Below are 21,882 nucleotides of genomic sequence, written 5' to 3' on the forward strand. Positions count from 1 at the left end.
TGTGTGGTTGCTGGTGAGTATTTGCTTCAGGATGGGGAGCTGTCTGTAAGCAAGGACTGGCCTGTCTCCCAAGATCTGTGAGAGTAATGGGTCGTCCTTCAGGATAGGTTGTAGATCATTGATGATGCGTTGGAGAGGTTTTAGTTGGGGGCTGAAGGTGACGGCTAGTGGCGTTCTGTTGTTTTCTTTGTTGGGCCTGTCCTGTAGTAGGTAACTTCTGGGTACTCTTCTGGCTCTGTCAATCTGTTTCTTCACTTCAGCAGGTGGGTATTGTAGTTGTAAGAATGCTTGATAGAGCTCTTGTAGGTGTTTGTCTCTGTCAGAGGGGTTGGAGCAAATGCGGTTGTATCGTAGAGCTTGGCTGTAGACAATGGATTGTGTGCTGTGGTCTGGATGAAAGCTGGTGGCATATAGGTAGGCATAGCGGTCACTAGGTTTCCGGTATAGAGTGGTGGTTTTGTGACCATCGCTTATTAGCACCATAGTGTCCAGGAAGTGGATCTCTTGTGTGGACTGGACCAGGCTGAGGTTGATGGTGGGATGGAAATTTTTGTAATCATGGTGGAATTCCTCAAGGGCTTCTTTTCCATGGGTCCAGATGATGAAGATGTCATCAATATAGCGCAAGTAGAGTAGGGGCGTTAGGGGACGAGAGCTGAGGAAGCGTTGTTCTAAATCAGCCACAAAAATGTTGGCATACTGTGGGGCCATGCGGGTACCCATAGCAGTGCCGCTGATTTGAAGGTATACATTGTCCCCAAATGTGAAATAGTTATGGATGAGGACAAAGTCACAAAGTTCAGCCACCAGGTTAGCCGTGACATTATCGGGGATAGTGTTCTTGACGGCTTGTAGTCCATCTTTGTGTGGAATGTTGGTGTAGAGGGCTTCTACATCCATAGTGGCCAGGATGGTGTTATCAGAAAGATCACCGATGGATTGAAGTTTCCTCAGGAAGTCAGCGGTGTCTCGAAGATAGCTGGGAGTGCTGGTAGCGTAGGGCCTGAGGTGGGAGTCTACATAGCCAGACAATCCTGCTGTCAGGGTGCCAATGCCTGAGATGATGGGGCGTTCAGGATTTCCAGGTTTATGGATCTTGGGTAGTAGATAGAATACCCCTGGTCGGGGTTCCAGGGGTGTGTCTGTGCGGATTTGATCTTGTGCTTTTTCAGGGAGTTTCTTGAGCAGATGGTGTTGTTTCTTTTGGTAACCCTCAGTGGGATCAGAGGGTAATGGCTTGTAGAAAGTGGTGTTGGAGAGCTGCCGAGCAGCCTCTTGTTCATATTCCGACCTATTCATGATGACGACAGCACCTCCTTTGTCAGCCTTCTTGATTATGATATCAGAGTTGTTCCTGAGGCTGTGGATGTTGTTGTGTTCTGCACGGCTGAGGTTATGGGGCAAGTGATGCTGCTTTTCCACAATTTCAGCCCGTGCAGAACACAATGGTACTTAGCGTACATAACACTTAGCATATATGCTATTCAGCATATTCTCAAGTGTGCTAGAAGCAACTAATTAAGTGCTGAATACTATTGTTCCTTTTCCTTCTTAGTTACAAAATTTAATTAGTTAAATAGGATTTGAGACAACAGACTTTTTTATTTTACTATTTTTAAGTCTTGTGTATTTTTTATATTCTTTATTAATCATCTATTGTGAACATAAAACAACTAGAAATATTCCTTTTTAAATGCTTTAGAAAACAAATGGCTTAATCCTCTTGTTGCCAAAACTCGGGGTAAATCACTGGAGAACTGCTGACTTCACTTCCATGACCCTTGTAACGAGAAGCATCCCTAAACAAATTTTTTGTTTTGAACTTTCTGCTGACTGTGTAATCCATTTTTAAAAGTATGTGTGTGTGGGCGAGGGAGAATCTCTCATATTTTGTCCCATCTTATTTGGCAGATTTGATTCTCTTCTCCCACACTCTACCCCCATATGAATCTAGCTCCTTCTCATGTATATCCTTGTTTGTATACCAACAGCATCTATTGAATCAGCAGGAATGTGCGATATCTGGAAATAGTTTGTGGTAACTTCTAATCAGAGCTACAAAAAGGTGCTGAGAGCATTATTTTGTGTGGGCCTTACCAATGAATTTTTTTAATTTCTCAGTAAAATGTTGGATTTTTATTTCTAAAGTTGATATCAGTCAGAAGAAATTTACTGTTAGATCATCACTGTTTAAAGTTAGTGAAAATTTAAAAATTCAAGCACTGAAATTAAATTTTATTTAAATGTCAATAATGGTTTTCCCCTACCATTTCATTTGTGGTTTAGTATGTCAGAAACTAATGTAGCTTACAAATTCCAAGCAGACAAACATTGTCTTTGTTCACTATTCTGTTTTAGGAGGAATACTTCAGTTTCCAAGTACAGTGGTTAAATGATACTATCTACTTTTGCACGCTTTACCTCGAGCAAAATTAAAGTCACATAAATTGTGTCCCCAGCGTAAGCATTTTTAATAAACTGGCAGGAATCAGGTGTTTAGAAAAGCAGAATTTTCCTATGACCTTTTTACATTACTAACACTCAGGAAATTAGCTCCCTTTTTTTAGTGAAAGGGATTTTAGATATTCAGCAAATTCTGCTGTGACACTTAGGCAAACAAATCTGGATTGGATCATTCACAAGGAAGATGGCAAATTATTTGTTTATACTTAAGTAGATTGGGAGGGACTGTGATTTTTGTTTTGCTTCCTGGAACTCCGTTTTTGGAGTTTATAGGAAGTATAAGTTGTTACCGTCTGGCCCAATACCCCTTTATATGGACACCAGTCTGAGTGAATATGTATACTGGCTCTCATGTGCTTCCAAGCCAGTTGGGTCTGGATAGCATCTCATCACCATTTCTGGGTCTGGGTCCTTAGGACACTCTCCAAGACTTAGACCTCTTTGTGCCTTTCCTTGGGACATAGGACATTCCTGCCCTAGACCTTGAAATCTGTGTCTGAGACCTCCTGAGCCTCACAGTTGCTTACTCATGCTCCCGCGGAGCTCCACTAAGGCTATGGATGCTTTGGGCTTCTAGTTTAAGCCCTGTGGGGACAAAGGAAAGCAAGGAACACAGGTTTAGCAAAGGTTTCAGAGGGGTAGCTATGTTAGTCTGTATCAGCAAAAAAATCAAGGAATACTTGTGGCACCTAGAGACTAACAAATTCATTTGGGCATAAGCTTTCATGGGCTAAAACCCACTTCATCAGATGCATGCAGTGGAAAATACAGTAGGAAGATATATATGAAACAATGGGTGTTGCCATACCAGAGAACATGAAACAATGGGTGTTGCCATACCAATTGCAACAAGACCAATTAATTAAGGTGGGCTATTATCAGCAGGAGAAAAAAAATCTTTTGTAGTGATAATCAGGATGGCCCATTTCAAACAGTTGACAAGAAGGTGTGAGTAACAGTGTGTGGGGGGGAATTAGCATGGGGAAATAGTTTTTACTTTGTGTAATGACCCATCCACTCCCAGTCTTTATTCAAGCCTAATTTAATGCTGTCCAGTTTGCAAATTAATTCCAATTCTGCAGTTTCTCGTTGGAGTCTTTTTTTGAAGTTTTTTTGTTGGAGAATTGCGACTTTTAGGTCTGAAATTGAGGGACTAGGGAGGTTGAAGTGTTCTCTGACTGGTTTTTGAATGTTATAATTCTTGATGTCTGGTTTGTGTCCATTTATTCTTTTGCGTAGAGATTGTCCGGTTTGGCCAATGTACATGGCAGAGGGGCATTGTTGGCACATGATGGCATATACCACATTGGTAGATGTGCAGGTGAACGAGCCTCTGATCGTGTGGCTGATATGATTAGGTCCTATGATGGTGTCCCTTGAATAGATAGGTGGACAGAGTTGGCAACGGGCTTTGTTGCAAGGATAGGTTCCTGGGATAATGTTTTTGTTGTGTGGTGTGTGGTTGCTGGTGAGTATTTGCTTCAGGATGGGAGGCTGTATGTAAGCGAGGACTGGCCTGTCTCCCAAGATCTGTGAGAGTGAGGGATCATCCTTCAGGATAGGTTGTAGATCCTTGATGATGCGTTGGAGAGGTTTTAGTTGGGGGCTGAAGGTGATGGCTAGTGGCATTCTGTTACTTTCTTTGTTAGACCTGTCCGGTAGTAGGTGACTTCTGGGTACTCTTCTGGCTCTGTCAATCTGTTTCTTCACTTCCACAGGTGGGTATTATAGTTTTAAGAATGCTTGATAGAGATCTTGTAGGTGTTTGTCTCTGTCTGAGGGGTTGGAGCAAACGCGGTTGTATCGTAGAGCTTGGCTGTAGACAATGGATCTTGTGATGTGGTCTGGATGAAAGCTGGAGGCATGTAGGTAAGTATAACAGTCATTAGGTTTCCGGTATAGGGTGGTGGTTTTGTGACCATCGCTTATTAGCACCATAGTGTCCAGGAAGTGGATCTCTTGTGTGGACTGGTCCAGGCTGAGGTTGATGGTGGGATGGAAATTGTTGAAATCATGGTGGAATTTCTCAGGGGCTTCTTATCCATGGGTCCAGATGATGAAGATGTCATCAACCTAGGGTAAGTAGAGTACAGGCGTTAGGGGATGAGAGCTGAGGAAGTGTGGTTCTAAGTCAACCATAAAAATGTTGGCATACTGTGGGGCCATGCGGGTACCCATAGCAGTGCCGCTGATTTGAAGGTATACATTGTCCCCAAATGTGAAATAGTTATGGGTGAGGACAAAGTCACAAAGTTCAGCCACCAGGTTTGCCATGACATTATCGGGGATACTGTTCCTGACGGCTTGTCATCCATCTTTGTGTGTAAATGGCTTCTACATCCATAGTGGCCAGGATGGTGATCTTCCAGAAAACACCGTCCTGGCCCTTGAGGAATTCCACCATGATTTCAAGAATTTCCATCTCACCATCAACCTCAGCCTGGACCAGTCCACACAAGAGATCCACTTCCTAGACGTTACAGTGCTAATAAGCGATGGCCACATAAACACCACCCTATACAGGAAACGTACTGACCGCTATACTTACCTACTTGCCTTGGGAAAGTTTAGATATATCTTCAGTGCATAGTACAAAATGGAGTTCATTTGATAAACACAGCCCACTTTTGTCACAGAAGTATAATGAAGAAGTTCGTGAAATGTGTGCGACATTTCAGATGGAAATACTGTTGACACAATGTAATGTATTTTGCTAAATGTTCCATTTTACCACAACCTTTTCACTAAGAAAAAATTGAAAATAATATTATTTTTAATTTTATCATATATATATATATATATAAGTGGTTGAAATCTGCATCATTTACAGGATCTGTGGTCTTTAACTGTGTTTTCTGTATGTTAAGAATATGCAATATACAAATTTCAAACATGTTTTTGGAGTATGCACCAAGGTGATGTTTTTCTAGCTGAAATGAATTTGGTGTCTTCATTTAAGTTTCTAGTAGACCGGGGTCCACAATATAGAAGACAACCATGGTTAGCACTAATTGGTAACTTTGATAGTCTCATAAGGAATCCAGGGATTGAAAGCCATGGACACTTGAGTCCCTAAAGTTTGTCCTTTCTGGTCAAGAGTGAGAAACACTTGTAGGGCATAGGGTGAGGTAAGCCTGCACTGCTGCTTCTCTTGCTGTACCTGATCCTTATTATAAGACCTCAGTGAGCCTGTCAATCTAGCAACTTCTTAGCTGTCAAGCCCCCCGCCTTTAAGATTTGGGATTATTAATTATTTTAAACTATAAATTACTTGTATCTATTCACTTCATTAATTACTGTTTATTTCTTGTAAGCATAGGTTGGATTCTGGCATTTTGCCCACTCGTTTGTGAGAGGAAATTGGAGGAATGAAGCAGAAAGTACATTTTCTTTGTTAGCCAAATCCTGCCATGACATCGACCTCATTCATTTTTGGATGGGTGATAAAAGGTTTACAGCATCTTTTTTATCATATTTGTTCTAAGAATAAACATGTGCAAACACAAATATGGTGTGTTATAGTTACACACGTTTTATGTAACTTTCCCCTTCCGAGAGACTAAGGCCGTGTCTATGCTACAGATGTTTTGCCAGTCTAGTTACAGTGTAGATGCAGCTTATGATGAGAGAAGGAGTTTCTCCTGTCAGCACAGTAGCACCACTCCTCCAAACGACATTACTTATGTCGTCAGAAGAACTCCGCTGTCAGTACATTGGAGGTTTGCCGACATAGCTGTGCCGACAAAACTTTGTCGTGTAAACCTAGCCCCAGTTAGCTCTTTTCCCCGCTGAGTGTAATTGACTGTCACCCTCCTAGAGAACAAGAAGCCTGAACCTTCTTCTAAATGTAGATCTCCTGCAGTGATACAAAAAATGATCGATTAAATTACATTGATTTAAATATTGGCATTCACGTTAGTTAAAGGAAAATGCTCGTAGTTGTTATTACGTCCTGGCAGGAAGAATAAACCAAAGGCGGTAATCAGACTGTGGCGGAAAGTATCTATCTAGGGACATGCATGTCTCCGTCACTGTAGTATCTGAATGCACTGCAAATATTAATGAATTTATCCATACAACTCCCTTGTGAGGTAGGGGGTTTTATATCCATTTTATAGACTGAGAACTGAGGCAAAGTCTGTGACTTTTCCAGGGCCACACAGTGAGTCTGTGACAGAGCTGGGAGCTCAGCCCAAACCTCCGGAGTCCAACACTAGTACCTTAGCCACAGGTCATTCTTTCTCTCCTGAAACTTAGTATTCCAAGCACGGTCTAATTTCTTTTTTAAATTGCATCTCCAGTCTGTCCAAAATCACCAACCTAGCCAAATTAACTAACTAAACTATTATAGCTTCACTGGAAAATTTAGTTGCAAGTTGGATGGAAAACTTGTATTTATCAGAAAAGGATGGAATCCTCAAAAATGGAGGAATTGGAATGACAATGGCCCTGAGTCTGGGACTCGCTGTGTCTACTTGTGAACCAGTGCATAAGGGCCCCAGTTCAGCAAAGAACACAAACATATGCTTAAATGGGACTTAAGGACCTGCTTAAGTGCTTTGTTGAATGCCACAGAGACATTTTCAAGGTGTGATAATTTTACTAATTTTCAAGGCTAGAAATATTCCTTGGAAGGTCAGCTTGTGGAAAACCAAGCATTTCCATTTCTCAATGACATACATTATTTTTCTATCCTGAGAGATTGAGATATCAGACCATAATATCTTATTTTTATTATCCCCCTTTTATTTTTGTAAAATACTTAATTTCTGTAACATTATCTCTAAAACCACTAGAATTAGCCAGGTTGGATTACATCTTCTAACTGTTCAGACAGTCTCAGTTACTGTTGTGCAGCTCCTGTTGAAGTCATTTGTCTTCACTGGTCCATAATCTTGAACAGTCTGTGAAGTATCAGTTTCTAAAAATCGTGCCAGAGTTGAAGTGGGTGAGGGAGGAAAAGAAGATGAGAATCAGAATGATGTGATTTTTACGGTTTGATAGCTCCTCACCTCTCAGAAAATCCAGTGGGACCAATGCAAACACCTTCAGGGCCAGTAAATATTATGCAGCACTTATCCTGGACTAGAGATCATAAAGAAATTGTGATCCTTGACTTAAAAGTATAAACATAGAGATGTTGTATTTTGTATTCTCAGACCCATTTTAGTCTCAGAATTTTTTTAGTATAGAACTAAAGACATATTTTTTTCCAGTTCCTTGAAGGCAGCCCAGTTATTGTTTGTAAATTCTTATAACAAACTGGAGACAAGAGAAAAAAATCTGAGTTCTTCTGACATCATTCCGTTGACTGGGACCCTGCTCAGTTAGAGATTTCCTGATGTGACAAAGCTCTGTCCTTGCCTCCGTGGGTCCCATGTTTCCTGGCAGATTTAGCTAGCCTCAGAGGCTCACTGTGATCCTCCACGTAACCCTTCTTTCTCTAGAGACAAGGGTCACAGTCTACTGAGCCATTTTCATCATAAGCCAGTGAGGGAGGTGAGGAGAAGTTATTCTTCCTTGCACAGTCTCTGTTGTCTCCCAGCCTCAGTGATTAATCAAGGGGCAAAGGTGGGGAGGGGGGGAAGCCTGGGCCCACCATCTACTTCGGGTTCCAGCCCAGGGACCCTAATAGTATCACCTATGGTAGCTGACCTTTTAGAAACATGACATATACAATTCCCTGGGCTACTTCCCCCACAGCAGCCCTCACTTCCTTAAGCTCCACTTCACCCTTACCTCAGGGCCTCCTTCCTTGTGCCTGATATGGTGTGTACTACTCAGCCTCTCCAACAGCTCAACTTCCTCCCACAGCTCCTGACATGCACCCGCACCTGACTGACTGGGAGGCTTTTAACTAGTTTCAGCCAGCCCCTGATTGACTTCAGGTGTCCCTATCAACATAGCGTTCTCCCTGCCTTCTGGAAAGTTCTTAATTGGCCCCAGGTGTCTTAATTGACCTGGAGCAGCTTCCATTTCACTTAACCTGGTACCAGGGATTTGTTTAGCCTGGAGCTAATATATCTATCTCCCACTACTTTTCCATAGCCATCTGGCCTTGCCCCGTCACACTGAGTAATAAAATTATTTCCAATACTAAGACATGTCATCAGAAAAAAATCTTAGTGAAAACAGTTGCCCCACTAGTGTAACAGAAAACCAACAATTAATTGGTGTTGAAGGACTTTGAATATCTAAAAGCCTGATCTAGGTTAGATTGAAATTAGTGAAAGCCTTTCTGTTGACTTCGGTGTGTGTTGGATCAGGCCCAAAATGAACAGTTAAGAAAATGACAATTTCTACACTTTTTTATACTGACAGGTTTGTTTATTTATGAAAATATCTGTTTTATTTCAGGTGCTTAAAGGTGTCATCTTTTGGCAGTCTCTCTCATTTTACTAATGAGCATAAGGTTTGTATAAATACTACTATATAAAGGAATACTCAAAGTCTCTAGCCTTATTTCAGCAAAGCATTTAAGCATGTGCTTAAGTCTATCTCGATTCAACAGACCACTTAAGCACGTGCTGTAAATTAAGTTCATACTTCTTTGCTACCTTGGGGTCTAACTTATCATTTACTCTCCATTTTATTTTATTTCCAGGAAGTATGTGACCATCTTAAACATACCTGTAGTTATCAGTGTTTTTTCTGCTAAAAATGTGCATTTTGAAATATAGTGAAAATGACATAAACATTGCAGGAAATTCCTTCTTTTGTGTTAACAGAAGCCTAATCTTACAGTAGCCAAGCTCCTGAAGCCCTAGTGAAATAACTCAGGAGTGTAGAGAGCCTAAAATGACATAGCCCAAGCAGAAACTGCTTATGCCATTTAAAAAAAAATATATTTAATCTCAGTATAGTATGCATTACGTCTAAAGACGCACCAAGCTAGTTCATCCTGGCTTTCCCATTATGCCTTCCATTCTCTTTAGCACCTTCCATGCTATAAAATTGTTCCACACCACTTTCAGTATCTAACTCTACTTTAGATTTGGATTTTAATTTGTGTCAATAGGACTACTCACATGAGTAAAATTACTCATGTGCATAAATTTTACTAGATTGGGCCCACAGTTCGTAGAATATTTGGATTCACAGTTTGGGACCTTGGATTTTTTTTAATGGAAAAACTATTGACTTTCTAATGTTGATTTAAAACATCTATTAATTGTAAGCTAACTTTTAAGAGAATAAATATTCAGCTAAATAATCTGAATTTGTTTTTAAAAAAAGTCAGGACAAAAGAGTTTGTCTGCTTAGGTGTTCATTCCTCACAATCATGTTTCATGTCATGATCAGTTTATAAAAATGCAAAGGCCATGTAAATGTAACTGTCTGGTTGTCTGTTTGGATTCACCAAAAAGGAAACGCAGAACGTAAAAACCACTGTTGCAGCTTTGCCTACAAAATATGAATACACTTACATAAAAATCAACCAACCGAAAAAAACCACCCTAAACCCACTATGAAGCTAACAAGATGTGCCTGCCATCATCGAGATCACTTTTCTTCTGTAATGTATCCCTTTCCCCTGTCCTGCATATATTTGGTTTGTTTGCGAAGTATAAGCTCTTTGGGGCTTGAAATGTGTCTTAGCAGATTTTGGGCACTACCACAATACAAATAATAAGCAGTAAAGTAATTTAAGGATCCATCATCAACATTAATTTAGCCATCTTGTAAATTCTGTGTCTTGTAGTATACATATTGTTACCTAAACTGTAATGTGAATCTCAGGTGTGGATAATATCAACACTGGGCATTTCTAAGGTACCTGTAGTTGTGGGTATCTAAACACCATTGTTGAGTTACACGTTTAACCAGATGAGTAGGAATAGATATTAGTATATGAGCAATGAGGCTGAATTATTGTGGCTGCTGGAGCCCTTCGCATTTTCCAGATCTTGACTTTTTGTAATTGTAATTGTGCAACCTCAGCATTTCATTAACTTAGCCACTGGCACTTGCTTTCTTTTCCAAGAGCAGGATGGGGAAAATGCCTGTATTTATAGTAGGAGGACTTGTGGCCCCTTAGAAACTAACAAATTTATTTGAGCATAAGCTTTCGTGGGCTAAAACCCACTTCATCCGATGCATGCAGTGGAAAATACAGTGGGAAGATATATGTATATATGTAACCCTTCTGCCCGTCAGAGTTGGCAGCAACAAGGGCCAGGTTCAGTATCTAGGGGTTCCATTCCAATAACACAATGCAAAACCGGCTCGAGCCCCCACCCAGTGACCTGGGACAAATATATACTGTGGTGCCTCCAAGAGGCAATACTTCCCCTCTCGCAAGCACATAGTCTGAGTGTAGCAAAAAGCCTTTTAATAACAGAGAGAAACAATGTGGCATTATGTTGGGGAAACACCACCAACAGGATTCATAACACAACCTATGAGCAAAAAACCCACCCCAAGCAAATTGGGGCGTGTCCTTTCCCTTTGGTTCTTAAGCCCAGCAACCCCAAATCCCCCAAAGTCCCAAAAGTCCAATGACCCAAAAGTCTCTGTCCCTGGTCAGGGCAGCCCCAGAGTTCGAAAGTTTATCTGCAAAGTTTTACCTCCCAACCTGGGTGGAGATGGGGGGGCGGGTGGTGGTTAAGGGGCACCTTACATGGTCCAAAGCTGATGGCCCCACCTCTCCATGGGGCTCCGCTCTGCCAGCTGCCCCGTGAGCTGCTCCAGGCATCCAACAAACTGCTCTGCTCCACCAGCCACTCTGCTCGCCGTCCTGCAAACTGCAGTGCTCTGCTCTGCCAGCCGTCCCACAAACCCTGCTCTGCTCTGCTCTGCTCACCGTCCTGCAAACTGCTCCACCATATATTTTCAGGCTCCCCACTACTTAACACAACACTCAGTGATTTCAGCTGTTAGTAAGTTTAGCTCTTTTGTGATTTCAGCTTGTAGTAGGGGAGCCTCAGTGCTGGTGCACCATTAGCCCAAAGTGAATTCAGCTCAGCAGCCTGTAACCAGACTCCTAATAGAATCAAATTAGCTCTGATATTCCACAGTGGAGAGAGGAGGAAGTACAATTATCATGTAAAGCCCTCACCAGGGGGCCCATACCACCAAGTGTTAATACCTATCCCCAGCCTCACTCCCTTCACTGGGTTTTTGGAACCCATGACCCTTGCCTAGCAAGTGCTGCTTAGTTGATGGTGAGTCCCTCCATCATAACAAAAGGCCGAGTACAGTTCCACTGTCCTTGATTCACATAATCAGGATAATAACAGTTTATTCTTGCCCCAGTAACAGAGAAACTGGGGCTCCTACAGCAGCCAAAGTGACCATCTAGGCAGGGTGGGTGTGCCTATGCAAATGAGATCAGCCCCTAAAGTTCTTTTCCACAGCCCACCATGACTCCCCACCAGATGTCAGGGTAGAGCTCATCCTGACTCTGCTTACATCTATATACACAGAGAACATGAAGCAATGGGTGTTATCATACACACTATAATGAGAGTGATCAGTTAAGGTGAGCTATTACCAGCAGGAGAGAGAGAGAGAAAAAACAGAACAAAAAAACCAAAAACCTTTTGTAGTGATAATCAAGATGGGCCATTTCCAGCAGTTGACAAGAATGTGTGAGGAACAGTAGGGGGGAAAATAAACATGGGGAAATAGTTTTACGTAGCCTTATGCTGGGATTTTCAAGAGCCTAAGTGCTTTAGGCACCAAATGCCAATGAAGCTAATTCAGAAATAATTTTAACTTCCTTTTTGCCCTCAAACCAAACACAGTGTTTATGTATGTCTGTTTTAACTTCAAAGTTTTAGTCCCTGGCCGCTTCTGCTGTATCTTGAGGAATGTGTAGATTTACTTTTTTACAATGAATATTTTGCATAATTTTTTCTGCTATCCCATACCTTAAAACGAGGGAGAAGATTTGCTCAGACTTTTAAAAAAATATCATTTTTGGGCAGAGATCAAAGGTTTCAGCCCCAAAGGTGAATTCTTGGAAGATTGTGAACACGTGAAAATGGGGTAAAATGAAAATAGTTTTCCAACTTTAACTACCAATTACAGTACTTGCTGCATGAGCATGTTATTTAGTACTGTTAGCATATACTTATCTAGCTCCCTGGTGACAGAGGGCTAGTTGCAGCACCTTGGACTGGAGGCTCAACTGGATGGTTGTAAACCACTTTTTCTTGGGAGATGATGAATAAGGCTGCAAGTCTGTCATGAAGGTCACGGAAGTCATGGATTCCGTGACTTTCCATGTCCTCCGTGACTTCTGCAGTGGCTGGTGCTGGCCCAGGGGCTAAATCTTCCTAATATTGCAATAAGTGTCTTTCTGTGGATGAAAATACATGAGTAAAATTAATAAATAATGAACCACTGTAAATTTGCTTTAGCCCAAAGGAGCTGCCAGTCGGTGCTTAGACTGTTCAGTTGAACAAACCTGTCCATATTCAGCCAAGAAGATTTATCTACAACGTGCAGAGAAGGTGAGTATAGTACTGTTTTCAAGCAACATATCTTCCAAATATTGACTACATTGATCTCAAAATGTGTTCAGTTTCCAAGCAAAAGGAACTCATCTTTTGGTTTTCCTAAGATCTTGGAACATAAGAATTACTGTATAACATCAGACCATTGTGTCATCAAGGATAATATTTTGCTTCCGATGGCCAACACTTGATGTTTTGGAAGAAACAAGAAGGCCAAAATGTATCCAAGCTGTTTGCTGAGTGTTTGCCATGGGAAGGGGATGATTTCTTTCTGACTCCAACTTTGTATAAAAGTGAATTTTAAAGGTTTTATAAATAAATGGGATCAAAGAAATGTTAGGAGGGAACTTCAGTAATAGATTTTAAGGCCAGATGGACCACTGTGATCATCTCGTCTGACTCATAACATGGGGCATAGGACTTGCCTGAATTAATTTCTGCTTCAAGTCCAGTAGCTGTTGTTGAACTAGAGTATATCCTTTATTAAAACATCCAATCTTGATTAAAATTTTCTAGTGATGGAGAATCCATCAGAACCCTTTTAAGATGCTAAATGTAAATTTAGAAGCATATGAATAGAAATGGCCTAATTTTTTTTCAGAAGTGCTGTGCAAACCCAATTTCCATTGAACTGAGTGGGAGTTGCAGATGCTGAATATCTCAATACATTCCTGTAGTAATGTAGGGGGATGGCTGAGTTTATCTAAGAGGCACATCTCTTTACAAGGACATAAGTATGAAAGTGAGGAATTGGTGTGATGGGTTGTCCCCCCTCTCGGGGTGCCACCTAGGGCTGGATTAAGATTATGAGGAGCCTAAGGCTAATGGAGGGAAGGGTCTAAGTATGAATTACATATTGCAAAAAAAATTATGAAGTCATCAAACATTTTTCTACTTACATATTTACGTATTATTTATTTATGTAAAATTAACAAGGTTATTCTGCTCTCATGACACTCAGTTCTTCATACACATTTTTTCCTAGCTTTAGCTTTGGCAAAGTCATGAATGATGTCATCATAATTCAAAACCCTGATTATTTAATTCTCAATGCTCAAGAGGAACAAAGCAGTGAGATGCTCTTGAGTCATGGTGAATTGGAGGACCTTTTAGACCCTTGTTAGAAGAGAGAAGGAACATTCTCCACTACAGTTAGTGATCATTAGTGACAAATACAGCCATAATGCAGTTTCAACATTTGGGAAACTTTCTGTCACTGGATTCAGTGATAACTTGGTACATCCAAATAGATTTGCTTTTGTCATCTTTTCTCTCTATATCTGAGAGTGTGATGCGAATTCAACAAATTGAACAAATTCTTTAGTAAAATCTACTGGAAGATCGTTTGGGTACTTCTGACACAGACATTTGATACCTTCACTGACTTTGGAACTTGAAATGTTAGGCAAAAAATTTGTCAGTACTCTAAAGGTTTTGTCAATATTTTCATAAGCCTCAATCCGATGTTCTAATGCACTCTTCAGTTTGTCGATGATTGTGATGAAGGTATTAACTGTGAAGGCCTCCTTGTCACTGAATGAGTGGGCAGTTGCATCGTTGCATGTCTTCTGTCTTTTGCAGCATTTGGCAGACTTCTACTCATAGTTAGCAGGCCTTGCAGCCCCCTGAATTTCATAGGCATCAAAACTATCCCACATTTGTTGAAGAACAGTTCCAAGGCTCCTCATTAGGTTTACAGCACTGGAAAGGTCAATTTGAGCACTTTGCAAGCTTAGACTGCACTTGCTGAATGGCTGAAGTATATCATTCCAACCCTCACACAAAATACCAGTTTCCAAAGTGTGCATGGCATCATTCAGGGTCTTCTCATCTTTTCTTGTTGTGATTCAGGGGTGACCTGAGGAGGTGAGTGGAGAATCCCAGGGATAGCAAGTATTCATAAGACTTTTCAAGGCTGGAAAGGACCATTATGATCATCTAGACTGATCTTTTTCATAACACAGCCCATGGAATTTCACCTTCCTCAGTTGAGCTATAGCTAAGGCTACGATTTAATCACGGGTATTTTTAGTAGAAGTCATGAACCAGGTCACAGGCAAGAAACAAAAAATCATGGCCTGTGACCTGTCCATGACTTATACCACAAATAACCCTGATTGAATCTTGAGGGGGCAGGGAGGGAGCCCTGGGGGGCCCACAGCACCAGCTGCAGGGAGGGAGCCCTAGGCTCAGCCATACTGGCCGCTGTAGAAGTCAGACACGGACAGACAGACACGGAGCCTTAGCTATAGCATATCTTTTAGAAAGAATTCCAATTTTGATTTAAAGATTTCAAGGTGAATCCACCAGCTACCTAGGTAAGTTGTTCCAATAGCTAATTACCCTTTTAGTTAAAAAAAAATTAATTTTATTTCCCATCTTAATTTGTTTGGCTTCTGAACCCAGATATTGGATCTTTTTATGCCTTTGTTGCCTAGAAACCCCCCAACTATCAGAAATCTTCTCTTCATGTAGGAAATTAGACTAATCAAGTTGCCTATTGACCTAGAGTCACTCCTGTAGCTCTCTTCTGAGCTCTTTCCAATTTGTTAGCATAATTTTTAAAGTGTGGACACCAGAAGTGGACCCGGTGTACACAGAGATCATACCACCTCTGGCCTCCTACTTGATGCTCCCCTGTTTATACCTCAGTGGATCATGCTACCTCTCTTGCCACAGCATCATGCTGTGCGTTCACGTTGTTTACCTACAGGAACAGGGTTGTGCCCCAGCTGCAGCAAATGGTTCTGATTTCCGTACATATAAATGAGAATTTGGTCCAAGATAAGAAGAGGCAAGTTTCTTGCCTTTTTAGATGAGATAAGAATACAGTATGTCTTGCATAAGTAACATTGTCGTTATTTTTGTAGGGTTATTTTAATTGGCCAGTATCTGTTGTGTGCAACAGTGGAGTTTGTGACATAGAATCCGTGACAGAGGGCCTACGCAGCGGTCCATACGGAAGATGCGTTTATGAATGTGACAATGATGTTGTCAGTAACCAGGTATGATATTTTTTTGTTCATCTAAGTAGTATATGTAAAACTTTATTTATTTACTTACATTAAAAAATTGTAGAGATTAGTCCTGAGTATGAAACCAGTACGTCTTCAAATAAATCAGTTAAGCTGTTTTATTTGGTTAAAGTTTTCCCTGTTTGAGATTTTGTAAGGAAAGATTGGCCCTTGAGAAAACGTTGGTGTGTAAGCTCTAGTCTTTTGGACGTGCTTCCTCAAGCATAGGTCTAGTAGCACCACTCCGATACAGTGTGAACCCGCTGGAAAAAGTCGCCTATTGAAAAGCATACTGTGCGCAGCACAAGATAAAACCAAGTAAAACTCTGTGACAAATAAAGCCTGTACAACGCTTGAACTCTGTGCTGCTCTAGTAGAAATGTTCACAACACACAACTCATGGATTTTACAGCTTGCCTCTTGTGCTAGAGATGTAACTTCTGTTAATTTCATCTTTCAGCTGTTTGTGCTGTCTACTTTGTAATTCCTAGTTATCTGATAGATGACAGGAAATACACCTTCACCCGCTCCTGCCAGATTCCCCTCGGCACTTTTAGAGGGGCCGTATGTTTCTTAACTTCTTTACTCTCTGCAGGTTGTTAACATGGAGTTTGAAGGAGGAGCAACAGCTGCTTTTACCATGATGGCCTTTACGGAGCAGCTGTGTAGAAGGAAAACCACCGTCTATGGGACCAAGGTAAATGAACGGGAGATTGCCCCACTGTTCAGTACCTCACCATTTCTATTTACTGAGCACAATCTTGATCCCACTGAAATCAATGAGAGTTGTGGATAAGGCCTATTATAAGGATATTATGGGTAAGGCCCTTTGTAAATCAGACGTTCATGGACTGCATGGAAATCATGGAATTAGCCGTTTCCAACAGCAGGGAGGTGGAAGTGGGCATCACTGCTCCCGCGTCCCCACTGAGGTTGCTCATTGTGGGGGTTAGCAGGCTGGTCCCATTCAGGAGGGGGCAGGAGGATGGTGAGCTGGTCCTATCCCAGGGCGTGGTGAGGGGAGCGTCTGGCCGCATGGCACTAGATGGTCTGGGGCAGGAATCAGGGCCTAGCTCACTCCGCACGGAGATCCAGCTTAGGCTGCCACTGCTGATTCCTGTCTGGCCAGCAGGCAGAGAGAGGCAGCCCTGATAATGCAGCGATTAGGAGTGGCCCATCCCAGAGCAGCCCCTGGCAGCCTTGGGGGAGACAGCACAGGAGCTGAGACCAGGATCCATCCCCCACTGTAGCCAACACAACGACAACGGCCAGCACTGCAGCCACTTGGAATATGAGCAGCTGCGTGAGGAGGCCCTACCCCGATGGAGAGATCGGGGCTTGAGGTAGCCCTCTTTCCTGCAGGGCGGTCGGAGTGTGAGGATCAGGCTGAGGGGAGGGATCCTGGCCTCAGCTCCCCGCCAGCTGGTGTTGTGTTGTCTCCTCCCAGGCTGCCGGGGGTCACAATGGGGCGGGCCAGGCTGGGGCATCGAATTGTGGTGTTGTCAGGGCTGCCCCCTTCTCCCCACTGGACAGACAGGAAACAGCAGCAGTTGCTGGAGCTGAGCATGGAGCTAGCTGGGCCCCAATCCCTGACCTGGGTTGGGCTGGGTTGGACTGGCCAGCATCGTGTGGTAAGACACCAACACTGCCTGCGAGAGGACCAGCCCTCCACCTCCTACCACACTCTGGGATGGGACTGACCCGCTAACTGTGCTTCTGCCTTGGCACTGTTGGAAAAATCACAGCAGTTCAGGGGTGATCAGCAGCCATGCCTGTCCCATGAAATGCAAACTTTTACCTGGGACACTACCGTGAATTTAAAAAAGAAAAGAAAAAAAAAAAGTCTGTTATTTTCTGAGGGCCTTACTTATGGGGACACTACCTCATTCCCATTAAAGGCCAGAAAGACAGAGACACTGAGGGCCTGGATTCAAAGTATGAGAGATTCTAAGCAAAAGCGATGGTAGTTTGGAAAGCTAGGAATGTAGAACAGTCGGCATTATGTGAGGAGAAGCAGCAAGGCTTGAACGTGTGTGAGTCAAAAGAGGGCCAAATCAAAGATGATGCCTGGATTATGGGCCTTAACGATTTTTGAATTAATATCTTGCTATAAACACTAACCCTTCAGCATACTATGTGTGTAACTGCTAACAAAGTGTCGTTATGGGGAAACGTCTTGCTGAGTGCAACTGTTTTTCATCTCTGTTGCTGCACTGGTTTATTGGACACCTCTGTTACGCAAACCACGATGGTCTAGTAATTCAGTGCTATGTGTGCTAACTGCCTCTCCAAGACTATTTTACCATATAATATTTCCTGCTGTTTTATGTTGACTTTTGAGACCCATTTTAAAGGCCTGTGACCATATGAGGCCTTTGTCAAACTGGAGGTCAGTGGCCAGCAAATAAACAAGTGCAATAGCTCTGTCATGCATTTTTGATCCTCCTGCTGATTAAGCTAGCCATTCTTTTAATACCATGTAGATGCTGTCCATAGCGAAGATATTAAAAACATACAACGTAACTTTTCTAGGAGTGGTCTTAATATCTTATTTAGAGATTTTTATATACATTTTTAATGTGATACAAACTCATAGTGGACATTACATTTAGGGTGCGTCTACACTGCCCACGTTGAAGCGAGGCCACGCCATGGGCAATGTAGGCATGCTTTAGACACACTAGAAACACTGTCAAAAATTCGGAGTGACGTTTTTAGTAAGGTGTGTTTTGTACTTTACTTTGGACTTCTAGGGAGAACTATTCTGTGATGGTGGGGGACCAGTGCAAGTTTTTGACTTTTGCACAAGAGAGAAAACTGCTTATCCAACAAACAAATCCACGTTCATTCCAAGCCATTTAATGGGTCACGATGGAGCTGACTACTATCTGATGGACAGCTTTATTTCAGCTTTAACTGTAAGTTCTCTTTGTCAACCCTGCCACAAGGGTAGGGATTTCCACAATAACAGACATTCAATAAAAGCAGCAGTGGTAGCAGAAGTCCCATTATTTAGACATCTCCTCCCTCATTCTACAAGCCCCTTGTGAGAAACTTCTCTCGACTATAGTCAGATTTCTGGGTGATGAGGGGATAATTACATCTTAAGTGTGGATTTGGAATGCGTTTACAACTTAAAATGACAATATTTTTGTATTGTTGGCTGTCCCTTATCTCCTAATTGTGAATAAAATGTGGTTTATAAAATGGCTCTTCCTTCAAATGTTAAAACTTTGAGTGTCAGAGGAAGCTGGAACATCAGCTCAGGTTTGTCTTCTGAAGATGCAAAGTTTTAAGTAAAAGAGATCTAATACAGCCTTCGGGCCTCAGCCCTCACATTTACTTCTGTTTTTATTTTTTAAAACAATGACAATCCTATGTAAAAACCCCCTGTGAATTAGGGTTGCACAAGTGCATGTCTTCACAAAAACACAAACATTAGAAAGCGCGAAACACGTAAGTTAAAGGAACGTTCATTCTCAAGCATTAGGTTACTACCATAATGCTACTCAACCACTTCAAAAAGAATGCTGAGAAATTGGACAGAGTTAAAGCTACAAGAATGATGTGTGGTCTGACAGCATACCCCGCAAAGAGAAACTTTGGCTCAATCCATTTAGTTTACCTCAGAGAAGGTTAAGAGGTGAGTTGATGATGGTCCTATAGTGATCTACATAGGGAGCAGATATCTGATACTAGGGGACTCTTTTTAATCTAGCAGACAGAGGAGTTAGAAGATCCACTGGCTTGAAATTGAAGTCAGCAAAGTTGAAACTTGCAGTAAGATGCCACCAGTTCTATCAGGGAAGGTAATTACCAAAGTTCTTGATAATCTGTTCCAGTGGTTAAATTACCACACTTTGTCTTTAAAACAAGGCTTTGATGCTTTTCTAACCTATACAATTTAGTTCAAAGACAAATTGTTGGACCGGATGCAGGAATTTCTGGGTAAACTCTATGGCCTGTGTTATGCAGGAGGTCAAACTAAATGATCACAGTGGTCTCTTCTGACCTTGGACTCTGTGAAGCCACACCAACATGATAACTGAAACAGCAATGCACAATGTGAATTATAAGCTGTTAATTCGTTGTGTTGTATAACATTATGAACATAGACATGCAATGATATGACTGTATGTTCCAGTAGCGTTTGTGTACATGAGGGTCAGCAGCCGGGATTGAACTTGGACCTCTGGATCTAAAACTACAAGCCTCTATTTATTGCCTGAGCTAAAAGGCTGTAGCAGACAAATAAACATCTATGTGGCCCAGTCAATCGAGGGGGGACAGAGAAGTGCACTTTGTCACCCTGGGTTATGTTTGGTATTGAGTACTGTGTAGCTGATACTGTCTCTTTAAAGTAATAGGACTCAGTACACAGCCAGTGTGGGCCAACAGGGGCGTGCCCAGAGGCCCCGACCAACTGGGGGGCCCCACAGGTGCAGCTGGAAATCTAGCTGTGGCCCCTGCTCCTTCTCTCTCCCCCTCCGGCTCCTCTTCCCCCGGAGGCCCCATCTCAGGCCAGCCAGAGAAGCCTGGAGGTGGTGAGCAATCCCCCCGCCTCAGACAGAGCTGGCTGAGTGCTGCTCGCCCAAGCCCCATGCTGAGCTGGCCCTAGCCCCCGACCTGGCGCTGGAGCGAGGGGCTCCCTGTGTGGGACTGGAGCAAGCCCCTCTCCCTCCCCCACCACTGTGCGGCACGGCGCGCACCCAAGACCCTCTACCTTTCCCGCTCCTCTCCCCGGCATGGAGGTGCTCTGAGCCCCTCTTCCATCCCTTCCCCCCCCCACCCCATGTGGCACTGAGCTCCCCCGAGCCCCTCTCCCCCGTACAGAGCTGGCCCTCTCCCCTCCCCCTTGCAGGGCTGGCCCAAACCACTCCACGAAACCCCCCATCTTCCCCCTCACAGGGCTGACTCACGCCTCATCCCCCTTCCCACCCCGAGCCCTGCCACTCACCTGCCCTGTTGGCAGTAACATTCTAATTAATATTTACTCCATTTAACTGTATGGTGATTGCCCAACCACTGTCTAACTCTTGCTTTGGTATAACTCGATTAAAGGGATGATAAACAATTTATTTCTGAATACTCCCTTGAGCCTGATCATGCAGTCCTTTTGGGAGAGGGATGCAGAGATCCAGCTTTATAAACCAGACTTCTCTATCTTTTATTCCTGTAACACTAGAAATAATTCTGTTTTTTAAACAGGAGAATAAACCATCCCTCATTCAGACTGGTCCAGAAGCAACCCTGCAGACCCACCTCCTTGTATTCGAGGCCGAGAAATCCAGAAAAGAAAACCGTGTTGTGTGTTTAGAAATGAGAAAGGAACTCTTCCCGAAGCCTACATACAAATGAACTTTTAAATTTGAGGAGACAGAATAAAAACTGGTCCCAGTTACCAGGGAAATCATGTCTTGTTTATACTAATCTGGAATATATATGGGGATGGGCACTACATAAAATCAAATTTTGCATACTACAAATCTGTAAAATGCAAAAGGTGTGTTTAATAGAATTTTCTATGTCGTTTCATTAATTGTTTTAGATAAAGAAAAAATATTAAAAATCATCAGTATTTTTTTCTGTCTTGGTTTCCTTTAAAGGACACGAAGCTTATTCTTACAGCAGCACTTCACTTAACCCTTAAGTACACTCTGACCTGAGCAACCAGCAGTTAGGAGGTACAATGCAAAGGTTTTGAGAGCATGGAAGTGAGTTTAACTCAGCATTTCTCGCATGCGGCCACCAGGGGCTTTTTGTGCAGGCCTAACAGCCTCCTGGGCAGTGGTGGAGAGGCCAAAGCATCAGCCTCTCCCCTTCCCTCCCTGGTGCTCCTGCATGAGCCACCATGCACCGCCTCTGGAGACAGGTGGGGCACAATGCTGCAGGAGCCAGGTGAGTTCTTGACTCACCTGTGGGGTGGGCAGGGCACGTTGGGGCTT

At 42.6% G+C, this 21,882-nt stretch overlaps 1 protein-coding gene across 1 annotated transcript in view; it reads left to right on the forward strand.

Moving 5' to 3' along the window:
- LOC144271887 (2,7-anhydro-N-acetylneuraminate hydratase-like) overlaps nt 1-21,295 on the forward strand; it is a 60,094-nt gene extending 38,799 nt beyond the window's left edge. The window contains exons 9-15 of the mRNA XM_077829490.1: nt 5,783-5,913; nt 8,821-8,875; nt 12,828-12,920; nt 15,794-15,928; nt 16,533-16,634; nt 18,691-18,855; nt 21,146-21,295. Coding sequence (XP_077685616.1) covers nt 5,783-5,913; nt 8,821-8,875; nt 12,828-12,920; nt 15,794-15,928; nt 16,533-16,634; nt 18,691-18,855; nt 21,146-21,295 — 831 coding nt within the window. The remainder of the gene's footprint in view (nt 1-5,782; nt 5,914-8,820; nt 8,876-12,827; nt 12,921-15,793; nt 15,929-16,532; nt 16,635-18,690; nt 18,856-21,145) is intronic.
- Nucleotides 21,296-21,882: the final 587 nt, after the last annotated feature.

Source organism: Eretmochelys imbricata, chromosome 11 (assembly GCF_965152235.1).
Source record: "Eretmochelys imbricata isolate rEreImb1 chromosome 11, rEreImb1.hap1, whole genome shotgun sequence".
In the NCBI taxonomy this organism is placed as follows: Eukaryota; Metazoa; Chordata; order Testudines; family Cheloniidae; genus Eretmochelys; species Eretmochelys imbricata.